The sequence below is a fragment of the Solea solea genome, chromosome 7, assembly GCF_958295425.1.
Source record: "Solea solea chromosome 7, fSolSol10.1, whole genome shotgun sequence".
In the NCBI taxonomy this organism is placed as follows: domain Eukaryota; kingdom Metazoa; phylum Chordata; class Actinopteri; order Pleuronectiformes; family Soleidae; genus Solea; species Solea solea.
This window is the reverse complement of record NC_081140.1, coordinates 21,055,194-21,072,020: the sequence shown is the minus strand read 5'-3', so window position 1 is coordinate 21,072,020 and position 16,827 is coordinate 21,055,194. Positions and strand designations below refer to the sequence as shown.

At 39.9% G+C, this 16,827-nt stretch overlaps 1 protein-coding gene across 1 annotated transcript; it reads right to left on the bottom strand.

Moving 5' to 3' along the window:
* Positions 1 to 1,334: 1,334 nt before the first annotated feature.
* LOC131463193 (uncharacterized) lies at positions 1,335 to 10,759 on the bottom strand. The gene is made up of 4 exons (XM_058634955.1): positions 10,374 to 10,759; positions 8,860 to 9,235; positions 5,376 to 5,575; positions 1,335 to 3,929 (listed from the first exon to the last, which is right to left on the bottom strand). Exons 2-4 carry the CDS (start codon positions 9,221 to 9,223, stop codon positions 3,834 to 3,836), a joined length of 660 nt encoding a protein of 219 aa, XP_058490938.1. The 5' UTR covers positions 9,224 to 9,235; positions 10,374 to 10,759; the 3' UTR covers positions 1,335 to 3,833.
* Positions 10,760 to 16,827: the final 6,068 nt, after the last annotated feature.

Here is a 16,827-nt window from a genome sequence, read left to right as displayed (position 1 = left end):
GACTCCACTACACTACACTATCTCTTTCTCTGCATCCTCCTTTTCTCCTTTCTTTTTTTTTCTTTAATGTCCTCTCTTTCTTTCATGTTCTCTCTTGTGCTCATTAAACCCCCACCCACCAATCTCAGTCTTAACCCAGTGCCCACGCTGTGTGGTCACTCTCTGTTTAGGCCTGCACTCAGCAGCAAGCACCAAATGCCTGTTGTTGCAACCAATCACATCGCAGACGTTGCTCAGAGTTTTCTGATTGGCTCATTCTGCAGAAGAGTTTAAATGAGGATATCTACTCCTCAGTGTGTGTCTGTGTCTGTTTGGGTTCACTGGGAGGAAATCTGTTCTTTGTTGAGCATATATAGATTAGTAGGGCAGCAATTCTAATTCTCAACAGTGATGTATGTGCCTTTCATTGCTTTGATTCATTAATCAATTATTTTGTTTTGTTGCCAATATAGTGGTATATTGAGTTTATTATCCTTTAATTTGAAGGGAAGCATCAAATCATCATATTTAAGAAGTTGGGGGAGGAGAATATTTTGCGTATTTGCTGAAAAAATAGCTCATTGATTAGTCACAAAAAAAACTTACTATTGATAATGTAATTTTTCAGCTGCAGAAATTCTCAAGCATTTTGTACTTTTTTCAATTACTCGTTCCTTTGCTAATTAAGATTTTACTGAGAAAACATGGCACTTATTGAAATTGTGATGGGGAAACTGAAACGTTCTCGTCCCTGTAGTTTTGGCCTTGTTATGAAAAATATGAATACATAATACAATAACACGAGTAGTTAAAATCATCAAAATATGCTCTACTCTAAGTATGTTGAGACATACAGTATCTTGCACCAGATTGTCATGTTGACCATCGCTGTCAACACCTGCAGTGCTTCTGTGTGAGTGTGTGAGCAGCAAAGGTTGTGAGCTTATGTCTGTTAATCGCTAGTGCTCTACAGATGTGATAAAAACCACACAACCATCACAGATTTGTCTCATTCCACTGTCAAGCTTGGCCAGGAGGCTGTCCCCCCGTCTCCAGAGCCAATAACATCTGTAAACATCTGCTGAAAACACATTTCAGTTTACTGCTGCTGTTCTTGTCGGAGCAGATTTGTCCCAAAGCGAGATGGTGGCCTTCCTAACAAGTGGTTTGCTACACAGGCTGAATAACCAATTCTTCCCTGATGAAAATTGACACGTGTGATTAAACCTCGTTTGAACTTTTAAACAGCTTTATAGACTATTTTATAGTCTATATAAATATATATATGTGTATATACATACATATATAAATTAAATTGTACTGCATCTTACATTACATTTGACAGAAACACCAAACAAACTTAAGTCTCCTTATCTTTATTGTATAAAAAGAAAAAAAGTACAAAATTCATGTAGAAAGTCAACAATAGAAAAAAAGTTGAAAAACAGCAAATACACACTGCATGTGACTGACACTGAGCGCTGCTAGAGGGAGGGAGGTGAATGAGGAAGTGTACTCTCAAAGAAAAACAACCAAGACAGGTGCAAACGTCACCTGCAGGCATAATGGGTCAGAACTTACAGGTGTAGTATCAAATGACTTTTTTATAAAACCTGTTAGCAGTACTATATGTGATGACTGCACATATTGCTAAAATCACAGCTAGCAAACTGGTTTACAAATATGAATACACAATATTTAAACATGGGTCTACCGTGCTGGCATTGTTCGATCTTTGTATTTCCTGATCGTGATCTCTGCAAGCTGTGGCGTCCGTGTGACTTTATACAACATATTGTAGCTACGGCCAAGTCAGAGTGGTTGGTGGTCTTGAATATGGCAAAATAAAACGTGACAAAACTTTACCAAAGATCAATCAATTCCCTGTTGAATTTTTGAGGCATTTAAAGTTGGACAGGTAAAAAAAACATGGGCACTCTAAATCGAGGTACATCACAGTATATAAATATTTTGTTATTAGCATATGCAGCACCAGTCATACTACTGTCTGAATTGACACACACCTACACAGATGTGGATTTTAAATTAGAAATACCTGGTTGAGTTTTCACTTCACTCTGTTTGAGCTATTAAACAAACAGTTTTTATTGCCAACAGTCTGACACCTGATTTTTATCTTTGTGCTTTACAGAGTATAAAGGCAGAGTTTCACATATACACACAATGAACACCAATACATTAGTATCCATTTTGTGTCATTCTGTCATGCTGATAGTACCTTTTGAAGGACTGAGCCAATTTTGTTGTTGTTGTTTTTGAGACACTTTGAAAACATTTGAAATGAAAGTGGTGTGTTGTCATTCAGTGTGTAAAAGTTTAGCTTTAACACCCATCTCTGTTTTAACAGTTACAACGAAAGTACAGCTTAATTCATAGTTGTAATCAGGAATGTAAGAAAAAATAAATAATACATTACATAAAAAAAAAAAAAAAACTCTTTCAAGGATACACCCCCAAAGCTACACATATGCTACTTTCCAAAATAAATTATGCTCCTTTGAGCAATTAATATTTTCTCCCAAACAAATAATTGTACAACCGAAGGGGGCATTTTACAAACATTATCAAATACTTTTTAACAATCCAAAGATTCAAATCATATATTTTTCTTAACTCATGGAATACTATTTCAAATCCACTGGATTTAGATTCAGACTTACTCTACTGTCTCCAATGGCCATTAAGGAATACAACAAGTTTTCTCAACAAACACAGCACACTCTCCCTTAGATAAGTACTATTTTAAAGTTCATAAAACAAAATCATTTTATTTAGATTAATCACCTGAAAGAATATTTACATCAGTCAAGCAACTATAAACACTGTCAACACGAATGAGTGAAACCCTGACAGCTCCCAACACAGACAGAATGAATAGTGTGGGGGAAAGTACAGTGGCAACTGTGTGTGTGTCTGTCTGTCTGTCTGTGTGTAGTTGATTGTCCTGGTGTTACATTAGGCTTCAACAGAGTGCTAAGGCACATACATTGTATGATGAAATTAAATAGTTTCAGATTGGGAGAGTTCACTCTGCTTGGCTCCTCAGTGGAATATCACCCAACATTTCCCTGCAATCCAACTTTCACAGTTTATAAGACGGGGGCAGGAGAAGCAAAATAAAGAGATGAGGGATGAGTACATGAGGGTCAAATCACATCTGTGACAGTTCTTTAATGGGCGAAGTCAGGAGTTTATGTTGCGATAATTACCAGAGTTGATGTATTCAGAAGGGAAGAACTGAGGAAAAATCGTGTGCAAATTTGACACATCCTCCAGAAAAATGGTTGCTGACAGTAATATTAAATGTAAATGACTAATGTTAAATGTAAATGACTAATAAAGACTTGAATCTCAGAACCAGGTCATTTACAAATTCAGTCCTCTGAGGTTACCACATGGGTAAAAAGGTTTTGCTGTGGTTTCGCATTATAACTGCCATTGACTCAGATCTGCTACGCGTGCACACACACACTCACCAACTCACTCACACATACTTACGTCACAGCTGATAAATAATGCGCTGACCCCCGAGATGCTGACAAGACAGTGAAAGCAAATTCATTTTACAAAATATACAGGTAGAAAAGAGACCGCCATTTGTCCATCAGCTCCAGTCTGTACCAGCAGACTGACTGACAGACAGGGTCCAGTATCCACAGGTAGCATCCTGTTTCAGCTCACAGGTTGCAGCAATGCCATTAGCTCATTCTCTCAAAATCATTTGTCCAAGAAAAGTCAGATTTCTTGCCATGTCAGTCCTCCAGGTTCAAAAGCACAACAGTGCAGCAACCACTTGGGATTTTTCTCTTCCGTGGTGCAGGTGAGACGGCTGCCTACGTAAGCCTGTAAAGAGTGCTCAGTGTCTGGGTGATAAGGTTGAGGAGTCCTCGGCAGGCATCCCTCCAGTCCTGCCAATAGGGGGCAACATGCTGTGAGAGAGAAAGACAGTGATATTAGTTTATTATGAGTTAATTTATTAACAAAATGACCTAGAAACCGTCCATTCAATTTAAGAGAATAAATCATATTTTGACAGAGTGAGTGCTCCCCCTGTTGTTCCTGCTAATATTATTATCAGCAGCTAAGGATGACAATCACAGTCCAAAGGGACTGAAGTGAAGAGGGGAAAAACACAAGCTGAAGCTTCAACTTGTCATAAAAACAGAGAACCTGATTGGCAACATAGCTGGTCAAAAACTAATGATGTCATTGGGGATGAGAAGTGAAAAGAGAGAAGTAGACTGGATGGGCAAGAATAATCAAAGTGATCCACCATTACAGCTCAAACAAGTGTGTGGTCTTTGGGATGTTAAACTGAACATCCTTATTGTTCCCTATTTCCTTTCTGTACAATCTCCATCCCTCCTTCTCTCATTTCCTCCCTCCCTCGTTTCTTTTGTTTCAAATCTGCCTGTTTAGAATAAGCGCCTGGCTGTGCTTTTTGCATAACTGGGTTGTAAATAACACATGTACTAAATTTCCCCTTGAGAATCTTTCTCATGCACACACGCACACACACACACACACACACACACACGCACACACACACAGACAGACAGAAAAACACAAGCAGACAGACAGGACAGAAGACAGTGAAAGCAGTAACAAAAGTAATACTTGTACATGTCTACAAAAGGGCTGTTGCACCCTCATAAAGTGTACAAGAGTAGGTGATGTCATCTTTGTTTATGTGCCTAAGGCAGGATGGTGAGGGAGCGAGCTTAGTGGGGAGGTGTGTGTGTGTGTGCGCGTGTGTATGTTTGTGTAGGAGGCGGTGAGGGGGTAGTGATGCTGCCAACTCCTCACGCGATCTGGAGCTCAGAGGGAAGGAAGGTGAGTGATTAAAAAAAAAATTACAGTAACAAGAAGACATCTGTCAGTGGACAGAAGGGGCTATAATTTTAAGAGAAAGAGGAAAAACTTTATGAAAATAAAAACTGGGAGGAATGAATGAAGGAAAGAGAGAAGAGAATAACCAGCTCACAGCAAACAAATGACATTGATTCACTCTCACACATGGACGTACTGGTCTGTACTCACAACTGTGTCACACACGTAATTACAAACATGCATGAAAACAAACTCCATGCAAGTACACACTGGTCAGATAAGGTGGTGTGTGTGCATGTGAGCGTGTGTGCGTGTCGCGTGACACTCCATGTGACTGAGCTATGTTCAGAATACAGTACAACATGTACACACACCACTACAGTTGATCAGTCAAATGAAAAAAATAAGAAAGGTTCTCTACAGTTTTCTGAGTTTTTTTAACCTCTGAGTTATTAGACCTCTGAGAAAAAGACAAACTTCAGACTAATTATCTTAATAACTATACATCCTCTAAATGACACACTTAATCCCCCGCTCCTCCTTACCAGTCTGTGGAGAACTGTGGCATTGAATTGATCTCCAATGGTCCTCAGCTGGGTGGCTACTCTCCTGACATCCAGCTCCTGCACAGTCTCTCTCCTTGGAGCTCTGAGGTGTGGGGAGACCCAAGATGAGTGCTCATTCTGGGGCAGCAGGTCAGGCAGAGGCTGGCTAGAAGCTTCCTGGTGCTCCTCTATGTCTGAGTCTGCAGCAAAAAAGGAAAAATACATTTAGAGTTTTTCTTCCTCATATACTGACTCTGCATGAAGAAACATTAATGTATGAAGACACAAAACTCTGATCATGAATCATTGTATTCTAAAGCAGTGTTCATGCATTATTTCCTCGACTCATGCAGATTTTCAAAAGTGTTTGGGGTGGATTCTGTTCTCACTCACTAACAAAAATAAATCTATTAATTAAACTAACACATCAACACCTAGAAAACACACTATAATACAAAGACTTCAGAGAAATCCTCATTAACATGGGTTTTCAGGCCAATACTGATCATCATGATTTAAAGTAATATATTGAATAACTATTAGGATTGGTCCATAACATACATTTTTAATAAAAACACCTAAAAAGACCTATTATTTAATGTCCTTCATCATCTTTGATGTTAAAAAAAAACATACACATAAATACAAACACACATTTTTGATGGGGTGACGGTTACTTATGTTCCTCTTCATGGAATTTGGGAGAGTAATCTCTTAATCTGCTTATTAGGTCTGGTATGGAGAGATGCACTGTGTGTGTGTGTGGGTGGGTGCACGAGTGTGTGCACGCACGTGTTAATGTTTGTTCTATTTTTACAGATTTTGTGCGTGTGTGTGTTTTTAAAGGATACATAATGGAATAATCTGTCTTCTACTGTTTATCTTCCATTTGGCTACTTTAATGTGGCAAACAGGGCTAAATAATTATACACTCTAAAGCACTTTTAGATTATATTTTTTTATGATATCATTTTTTTTCTTTTTTCTTCAACCAGTTCATTGTGAGAAATATACAGTTTAATATGACTCTCATAAGAAATGTAAAGTATAAATATTTAATAACCTTTCTTTTTTTATTTAATTTTTCATCCATTTGATTCATACAGGGAGTGATGAATTAAAATTAAATCATGTGAAATTCCGTTGGGTAGGTTTGATGTTCTTGATTTTATAAGTAGATCCCCGTTCTAATCTTTCTACAACACACCCTCGGTACCCAGTTTGAATTCTTTTCTTTGTAGAATTACAGCTTTCTGTGTAGAGACCCCCAACTCCAGCATGAAGATGATCCCCTATGGCAACAACAACAACCCTAGTTGCCACAGAAACAGGGACTCCTGGCAACTACAGTACTTGCTTTGCTGGGATTACAACTGATCATTTAAGTATACAGGTGACTAGACCAAGAGGGAGAGAGAGAGACAGAAAGAGAGAGCGGTAGAGAAAAAAACAAATGGGAAAGCCCTGGCTTGTTGCCAAGGTAACTCTAAGGCAGCACTCCTGGATATGTCTCCGAGTGATTGGCCGAGAGGGCAGGGGCCCGGCTGTGATTGGGTGGACTGGAGGACAGGGGTAGGGCAGGGGAGAAACCTGTCTGTGTGACAGGCTGACAGAGAGAAACCCCCTGACCAGTTACACACCAGAGGGTGGATTGGTCGTGATGTATAGTATCAAGGGACTTAACAACAACAAAACTGATCAATTAATTAATGGATTTGTTCTGTGACTGTTAACTGGGTGACAACAATTATTAACTAACTGATGAATGATTCTGGTTTCTGTCTGGTTTAACTGGCTGAATTAATTAACAGGAGAGTCTAAAAGAATATCTAACTTATTGGATAACAGACACAGTCTGTGTGATTGGTAGACTGATAAAACTGAAAAAACCTGATTAATGATTGAGACAGTCGGTGAGGTCTTCATGGCAGAGATAATATGATTCAGGTCCTACCTGTTGGCGTTACCTGGCACTTACTGGTCATCTTCCCAGATAATATTTTCCAATAATGTTTATTGCCAGTACTCAGAATTTCTTCATCCTAGCACTACTCAGCCACATTTCCTTGGTTTAATCCTGATTAAAGATCACAAACCCCTCTGGGGAACATTTCCAACACTGGGTAATATAAATAAAGTTTGGCTGGACATGGCTTTGTGCTGCCTTGTTGAGCTGCTCAGAGTAGGAGGAAATGCTGCTCACTGTTTCCTTGTGCAGCCAGATGACAGAGGACAAGTCTGAACATGCCTGAGATGCACAGCTGACCTACAGCTGAGAGGAGGAGGAGGAGGAGGAGGAGGAGGAGGAGGAGGAGTGGAGTGACTTATCTGTTTACATGATTACAAATGTGTCAGAAAAACAGTGGCTCTGTGCCAAATGTAAACCTGCCTTTCCTGTAACTGCTGCCACTGTAATTTTACTTTCTATGACTTCTAAAAAAAAAAAGAGGTTATTTCAACTTTGGTTAAATCTATCCCATAAAAATTCTTCTCTTGATTCAAAGGTCACTGGTTTATCGTAACTCTTAACACGAGAGCCCAGTTTATACAGACTGAAACTTAATTCACCTCTGCGGCTGAAGGGAATCTCACACGGTGCACAAATAAACGTCTTGGTAATAGTCATTATTGTCAACTTCCCCAACTTACACCTCATGAACTCAGGACAGACAAACATTCACTGTCTGCTGAACAAATCAAGATTGACCAGTTTCACTGTCTGAGTCCTGCAGCTTCATGACTCACTGACACAGTGACATGCAAGTTATAATAGGGGAGTCACATGTGTAAAAATCCCTATGACAGCTGTAAAACATCCAATCATGTTGTACTCCCCCCTCTGCCATTCCTCCATCAACACTGCACGATATGTCTCCTGTCATGGTGACAGCTTCAGCTACAGCACACAAAAATTACTGACACTTTGGCGGTAACATTCGCGGTGAAATGCGCATGCTGCCGTCATAAGGGCAGGGAATTCAAAATCGAGTGTTTTATCGCCTATACTTACACTAAGGGGGACCACGAAAACATGACTGAGTATTCTTTTTCCACACTTTGGCGACTGGTAGGGCCTCCAGAGTCCCAAATATAAGTATTGAAATGGTTAAAAAGTTGATTTTGCATAATATGTCCCCTTTAACATTCATTCATTCATTCATTCAATCAAATCAGAAACTGCATCAACTGCTGACCTACGGTTGAAAGTGTGTGCAGCTTGTTCCTGCAGCCATGTCCATAAATCAACACTGGCTTCTTCTGCAGGTAAATATGCTCCGATACAGATCTCAGAAATAATGGTATTACGTTGTCTACTTCCCCAGTCAAAAAATGAGAACCGGTACATGAGGTTGGAAAGGCACCATTATATAAGTCACTTGCAATTGCTATTTCTGTAAGATTTATACCCTTGTCTACCCTCAGTTCAATCTGTGTAAAATCCAGTCAGTACTGACTTATCTTGTTATCTAGTCCATTATCTTACCTGACTCTTCTCCTGAGAAGGCACTGGGTTGTACTGCTCTTCCATCCCTGTCCTCGCTCTGGTTGCACAGCAGCACTGGAGGAGCTGCTAGTGATGGCAATAGTGCAGGAAACTGCTGGTGAGTCTGCGGTTCATCAGGAAGCGCATACAACAGATGGAGTGGCTGCAAAGGATGTAGAGGATGGTGGTGGTGGTGGAGATGTATTGCCCCAGAATCAGTGGAGGTGGTGGTGGTGAGTAGGCCAGGCCAGGTGTGGGGGGAGCGTGGGAGCTCCATGTGGCAGATGTGGCGTGGAAGTGGGCCATTTCCTCCTCCTCCTCCTCCTGTTTCCCCGGCACTCTCGATGGTCTCTGCACGAGCCATATCAGCAGTCACCTATAGTTTTTTTAATACAAAACCATAACTGTCTATTAGACAGTGAAGCCGGATATAATAATTATACGAGTCATTTTCATCATTGCAACTTTTTCAAAAGAGCCAACTTGCTGCTCCTCTCAATAAAAAAAGAACTGTGAGCCATTACTTTCAGATCAGCTTTATCTTTTCCATAGACAAAACAGTTGAAATAAACTGGGAAAAACAGAACTAAAAAAATTTAATAAAGAAAAATAATGAAAGATACCAGAATATTGGGCGAAACTGTGCAGAGAATTATTTATTGATTTTTTAATTAAATAACACTGCCTGTCTAATTTTAACACCATTGTGTTTTCTGTTCACTTTGACCCACCAAGCCACATTCACTTGTCGGCCGGTAGGGAGCAGCGCTGGGCACACTTCAGGACCACGAGACTGGTGTTTGTAAACAAATCCGTGCCACCCGAGCACAAGAAACTAGCGCGCGCGCACACACACACATATCAAACACTGACTCGTGCGTCGCGGCGAGTCACGCGAGCCTCGTGTACGGCAGTAAAACGAAGGGAAGCGCAAACGAAACGTTTAATTTCGTCATGGATAAACTCACGACTTGACGGTAGTTGTTAATTCACCACGCATCGTGTGCGTGTGTCTCTGCAAAACAACGGGTCAAATATTTACATAAAATCCACACGACAGAGACACGAACCCGCGTTTGACCAAGAGAAAAAACGCTGACTAATAATAAAACAGAAGCAAACAAAATAAAAATCACCGGTTTAAAGGCGACGTTTGTAACAACCACCCATATTCATTCATGTAGACATTTTTATATTTTATTATATATATATATATTTGAAGTTTCCGCGGATGACTGTGCTTTTTTCGCTGGCATGTCGGGACCTGTCACGAAAACAGCACAGCTTAATGACCATTAATAAAGAAAAGTGGATTATTCAACACCCGTGTGTTATAAATCCACTTAATTCAGTCAGTTAACGATACATGAGGAAAATAATATGAAGATTATTCATGCGACCGAAGTTTAAGGTTCAGCTTCTTCTTGTGACAGCTGTTGCCAGATACAACAGCTTCTGCAGTGTTTTGATTGATTGTTTTTCATGATTTCATTCTCACTCTTTAAAGCACTTACTTGATGAATGTGTTGATCCGTGGTGAGGATGATGTGTGCAGGTCAGACAGCGCCGGTAACAGCTGCACATCAGTCGAACAAGTAGGTGAGGCGACAGGTGAACGATCGCACGACGTTGAAGTCCACTCGCGGATTTGTGCGGTAAATATGTCACTCCATTTCAGGACTCTCGTTTAGGATTTGTACAAAGGCAAAATGTTTTTATAGTCTTAGACCCATTGAGACAAACATGTCGGTGAAGAAGTCTGCTCGTTAACTGTGCTGCTCTCTCTCTTTCCGTGCTTGTTTGGGTTTTTCAGGTCTGAGCGCGGTCTCTCTGCTTTTACACAACGTTCGTCAATTTGGAAGACGCTGAATTGACATCCGTTGGGATCTTTTACAAAATAAAACCAGTTAAGGGAAAGAACGTGTTCGTCTCCATACAGCATCTGCACTCTCATGCCTTTATTTTGAAGGCAGAAACACGGTGTTGTTTGGTGAGAATGACTTCCTTTTACCACACTCCTACACAACAACATGTGCTGACATGCTCCCTGACTGGATGCTGTTTCCCTTTCTCCACCTCTCTAGCTTTTTTACTCTTTTCACGCTCCTCTGTTTTAATCTTAGACCAGGGGTCTGCAACCTATTCAGCCCCTCTGCAGTGGCTCCCTGTATCTTTGTTTTGTTTTATTTATTTATTTATTTTTTCTTTCAAAGTGGACACCTGTAATTAGATATCAAGGAATGCGATATATTTGACAAACCATTTCTAACATTTAAATGAAGTCATGTGTCCAAGAAGGAAGTGCATATTTGTCCTTTCCTGTCCATCTTTGCATCCACATACTACACACATACAGCTTTTCTGAACCATGAACTACATAACATCTGAACACTGTTTTATTTATTTCAAAGTGGGACACTTTTTATTTTCTACAAATAACTCAAATAGATCTACAGTTGTGTGGTTTATTTTTCTGTTTGTAGTCATTTACACAACAAACTACAGTTCTTTTAAATATCTCACTATATATATATATATAACTTACTACATGAAGTCACCTTCATTTTATGGGTCGATTCGGTTTTGTGGCACCAGATTAGGTTGCAGACCCCTGCCTTAGATGTTAGCACCAACAAAACAAAAAAAACGTGCACATTTAGTATTAACTTATTTTCATGCTCAATTGATGTCAAATGACAAATTTAACTGTCTAATTTCCTGTTTACTCACCCTCCACCCAAACTGGTCTTCCTATCAATTTCCCTTTCAGTCTGACACACCTGCAACAGCTGTGAATGAACACAATGAGTCAGTCGAGTTGTGTGTTTACAAAACATTCATTGTAAATGTAGCAAGTAGTGAGAGTGTCAAAATCATTACTTTGTGTACTCACAGCTAACAGGTGTGATTTAATTTTGCATTTGAATGAAGAAACATAAAAAAAACCATCACAATCAAGCCTCAAAGTCTACAGTCAGTGTGAAGTTGTGTGAATTTTAAATTAGTAATGAATGATGAGGAAAGAATGTGACTGTAAAGATATGATAGGACCCTAACCCATAGGAAACAGCGATATACACAACAGAAATACACAATAATTGTATTTTCTATTGTTGCAGCTGCACAGATGTTCTGGTGCTATGTGGTTATTATCCTGCAGATTATCTTGCATTATTTATGAGATGAAAAAAATCTAAATCTGTTTTAATGAGGAGACTGCTACTACAGGGACACATGCTGCAAGACCATATTTTCTGAGAAATATCATTTTTTTCTTTCCAGGTAAGATAAAGCCTACCGGACCTTGAGTTAGTTTGTTTGTTGCCCCTAATTGGATTAATTACAAATGATGTAGATAAACAAACTATTTTCAATGGCCATGCAAAAATATTTTGGATGTCTTGACTCTGGCATTTTGGTACAGAATTCCTATACATTGGAAAATGTTATCCTGGATTAGTGACTGTTTTTGTCAACAGTTTAATCTGTTAATGACCAATCATTTAATCCCAGTTAAGAAGCCATTTAACACATCTGGACTGTGACAGACTACTGACATAATATGTGTGGCCCTCATAATGAATAGCTTGCAAGTTTCACTGAAAAAATCACTTAGATACTTATCAATGTGATCTCCAGGCTGTGAGGAACATGTCAGGAAGATTACCGCAGATTTTACTTAGAGAAACCTGCAGTAAAGCTCAAAATCCCATCTGCTGCATAGCTGTTCATGCTTTCACACCCTGAAAACCCTGCATAACATTAGCATGCAAAATGACTTCAGACTCCCCCGCTCTCGACCCCTGACCCTTAGATCTTTGTCTTCTGGGCACAATCTTTAGCTGCAGGACATGAGACAGGGGCGGCACAGCCAAGCTGCAGGGTCGGAGGCTGGAAATGGCAGCTTGTATCAAGACCCCCCACCCATGCTCCTCCTCCTTCTCTAGCAGCAGATTTGTACACACACACCCTTGTTTTGGCAGAAGGAGGCAGTGGATGTTGGTGGTGAAGAGGTAGGAGGGGGTCGGTCTTCTCTGTGGTACATGCCCAGGCGAACATCCTCTTGCCAGGTTTGAGACAAACAGACAAACGAACAGACTTTGCGTTATGTGGTCAGCAGTTAGATTGTAGAGAGCAGACAATGAATAATAATGAGAGTCAACAGTGTCATAAAGAAGGAAAAGACTAACATTGGCGACACTCTAATGGCTGAAGCTTTGTATTATTTCAAATCAACAGTGATATACACAAAATTGTCACACAGTGATTCGAAACCCTTAATCAGCATTTTCTGACACAGAAGCTGTCCTGACTTTTCGGAGTGTGGATTCCTGCAACAGTAGAACATGTGCAGCCTAAAGGGTTAGAGACACAAGAGACTCTCAGGTATTAAACTCACTGAGCACCAAAAACGCTTCCTGCTGCCAGTTCATAGCAAGTGCCATCTGTGATGAAGTCACCTGTCAACCTGAGATTTGGTTCCACACTGCAATATCTTCATTGTTTTCAGTCCTGCAATGTGTGTGTGTGTGTGTGTGTACTTGTATTTGTTACCCCTTTAGGATCCTTTCAGTCATAAACACTGACCTTGTCAGGACCAGTAGACCAAAACCTGGTCCTTATGATTCAGAACCTCATATCGGAGGAACTGGTTGAGTTGTGGAGAAGATTTAAATTGTGGTTAAGTTAAAGTAGGTATTAACTGGTTATAGTTAAGGTAAGGGATAGTGCTTTGTGTAGGCTGCCCAAATTAATGGAAGTTTGTGCTGTGATCTCAGAAGAATAGCTGCACAAACCTGTGTGTGTGTTGGAGGGTTGCACACACTGTAACCTGAGTGCAGCCATGCAATAGAGAGACGACATGACGCCACTAGATAAGGTATACACAGAGCTCTGACCCCCACCATAACCACACACACACACTTGAATCTTGTTAGGACACTGCATCGACTTCGAAAAACAGTACTAACCTTAACCATAACCAGATAAAGCCTGGTTACTACTGGTCCTGACAAGATCAGTGTTTACGCCAGAAAAGATCCCAATAGCCAGACATGTGCACACGCAACCACACACGCACACGCAACCACACACGCACACACACACACACACACACACACACACACACACACAATCACATGCAGTGCTCTTTCTGACAGGTAATATATACCTGTGCAGCAGTGATAAGCATGTAAATGAGATCAGCCCACTTGTGTCTCACTTCTGTAGCAGAACCAGGTCACTCCTCTTGCTCTCTCTCTTCTTTTCACAACCTCTAAATCAACCCCACTGTAGATCGGTAAAGCAGCAGTTGTCATGTTGGTGGTATGTACAGTAACCAGTGACCAGCTGTCAAATTCAGGGAAAAGTGCATATGTGGGACTGTCACATATGTTAGAAATAGTGTAGTGTTTTGACCAAACACTCATGCTTGTGTTCTTTAAATCGATTTTTATTTTTAATTAAAAAATGTTTTTACCTCCATCAAGAAGGTATTTGACCTTGGTTGTCTGTCTGTCTGTCTGTCTGTCTGTCTTTGAGCAACAAGTAATAAAGGTTGGGATTTGTATAACATTTTCTGGGATGTACTGTAGGTTATGGTCCAAGGCAGAAATTTGATTTTTTTTTTTGTTGTGATCCAGATACAAAATCTATTTTTAAACAATTACCCTTGTGATACGAGCTGTAATGTCACTATAGGAAATGTCATTGCATGTATCAAAACTAAAACAAATGAAAGCGATTTGCCGGGTTTGATATTACAATTTGAATAACATATATGTATATTTATTTGACTTTTTTTTTGCTATATTGAGAACACACCAGACTTAAAATTGAAAGTTCCATTATCTCCTCGTAAAATGACAGAAACTGAAAGATGTGTGGTCGTTGGGATTAAACTGGACTGCTTTGTTTTTCTTACTTCCTTAGAAGTTGACAGTTTTGGGGAATGAAACGTTTCCACCCACTGACAGTGTTGTCTATTGACTCGAGTCCGCCCTCACAGGCATGATCATGTGATAGCACTTTCTTCTTTTTTTTAACCTCTGCAGTTTATTTATTGATACATCACATCACTTCACTTACAATAAACATATTTCACATCCTCTTTTCAACCTGCACATGTAATTCCTTCTGTGTTAAAGGTCAATGTTAAATAATAATCTTTACAATAACATGTGGATGCATCTTTTAAAAGACACAACTTTTCCAGGTTGATTGGGTTTGTAGTGTGAATATAAACATTCTGCTAAAATTAACATCACTTTCCTGGTTTGTGAAAGGAAACCAAAAGACAAAAATAAGAGATATTCATTTACTGTACAGCAAAAGCTGAGGGTTTGTTCCCAGAGCTCACAAGTAAAGCGTCATTTTCAGATTTGAGCTGACATTTTTTTTTACAAACAGTGGGTGTGTTGTCTTGCACTGAGTGAATACCTGTTTCTATACATTTGTATCAGAAATGTTAATTTTACATTTGAATGTGATTATGAGAGGATTTTCATTTAATCTCTGGCTGCTCACACCCAGCACAAAGGATCCCTATCCTCACATCAGCACACTGCTTACGGTACACTCTACATCTGATAAGCCAACTGTAAGCTCGGGCTGAGGGTTTTTGTGGTGGAGTCAGAAAGAGTAAAGAGAAAGAGTTGACTCTCCTTTAATTAAGCTTCAATAAAAGTGTACACACTACATAGAGATGCATGTTGCTAGTTCATCTTTAAAGTCAATATTAGCACCCTCTACTGCTGATCACTGGGCTGACAAGTGGGTGTCCAGCACAAATCTGGATTTCAAAGAAAAAGATGAACAGATACATTTCACAAAATATAAGGTGGATTATAGCACTCCTTTCCTATGTCTCTCTTTCCTTGTACCCTTGTATAATGTTCAGTCCTTCAGCTGAAAATTGTTTAACCCAGTGCTACTTCAGACAGATTCAGAGGGATATTCACCGACGAAATCTGAAGTGGTCACACCAGTTACCTCACACTGTTACCTCATCCTTTTCACCTAAAAAGGAATCGGACAGATGGACATAGTGTGTGTGTGTGTGTGTGTGTGTGTGTGCATGTGCGTGTGCGTGTGCATGTACTGTGCGTGTGTGAGAGAGAGAAGAGATGGAGAAAGAAGAGAGGGAGTGTTCACCAAATCCCCTTTCAATAAGTCTAAAGTCAAAACAGTGTCTCCAGCACATCATTTCTTTTCACATGTGACTTTATTTGACCTGCAACACAAGAGCACATAAAGATGTGAACATTTTTACAACATGAATTATACTATAGTTTAAAAAGAGTTGTGTGAATAAACTGGTATATGTAACTTATTTTTGTTGTTCTTTAAATAATTACAGTAAAGTAAGTCTGTGTGTTTGCTCTCGTGGAGATGAAACGTTTGGTGGTTATGTGTGTAAAAAACAGAGTTACTTGCTGCCAACTGTGACTATAGGATATACAGTATATACTGTATGTTGCAGTAAAGTTCAGAGGTCACCATACCCCGTGAAAACAGCTTAATCCAAAAACAGAGGCTACACAGGAGGAGGCCCAGGATAAAATAGATGGCTAATACAGACACATACATTTACAAAAAAAAGGGAATGACGCAAGGCAATGACTTCCAAAAGAAAAGGGGGATGTCAGGTTTTTCCTAGATTACATGGAGGGAATTTATTGACTTTCCCTTGTGAATATTTCAGCTGTAAACTCTGCTCAGAGACACTCCATCCAGTCACTGCATTGCTGCGTAAACCCCAACAGTGCTGGTTGTTTATATCAACAAGAAAAAACAGCGTCATTTTCCTCTCTCCGTGATCAGAGCCTCTAGGGTTGTCATGTAATCCCTGGGGAAGCTGTTATTTGGCTTTCACAACAATGAGCTCATCGTAGAGTTCCCCCCCCCCCCCCACACACACACACATTCAGGTTGAAACTGCAAGGGGATCCACAAGTCTGCACTGGGCTG

Coding starts and splice junctions, on each gene's coding strand:
- LOC131463193 (XM_058634955.1), bottom strand. CDS start 9,223: ATGGCTCGTGCAGAGACCATCGAGAGTGCCGGGGAAACAGGAGGAGGA. Junction 5,576..8,859: donor CTTCTCAGGAGAAGAGTCAG/GTAAGATAATGG, acceptor TTTTTGCTGCAG/ACTCAGACATAGAGGAGCAC. Junction 3,930..5,375: donor CCACAGTTCTCCACAGACTG/GTAAGGAGGAGC, acceptor TCTCTCTCACAG/CATGTTGCCCCCTATTGGCA.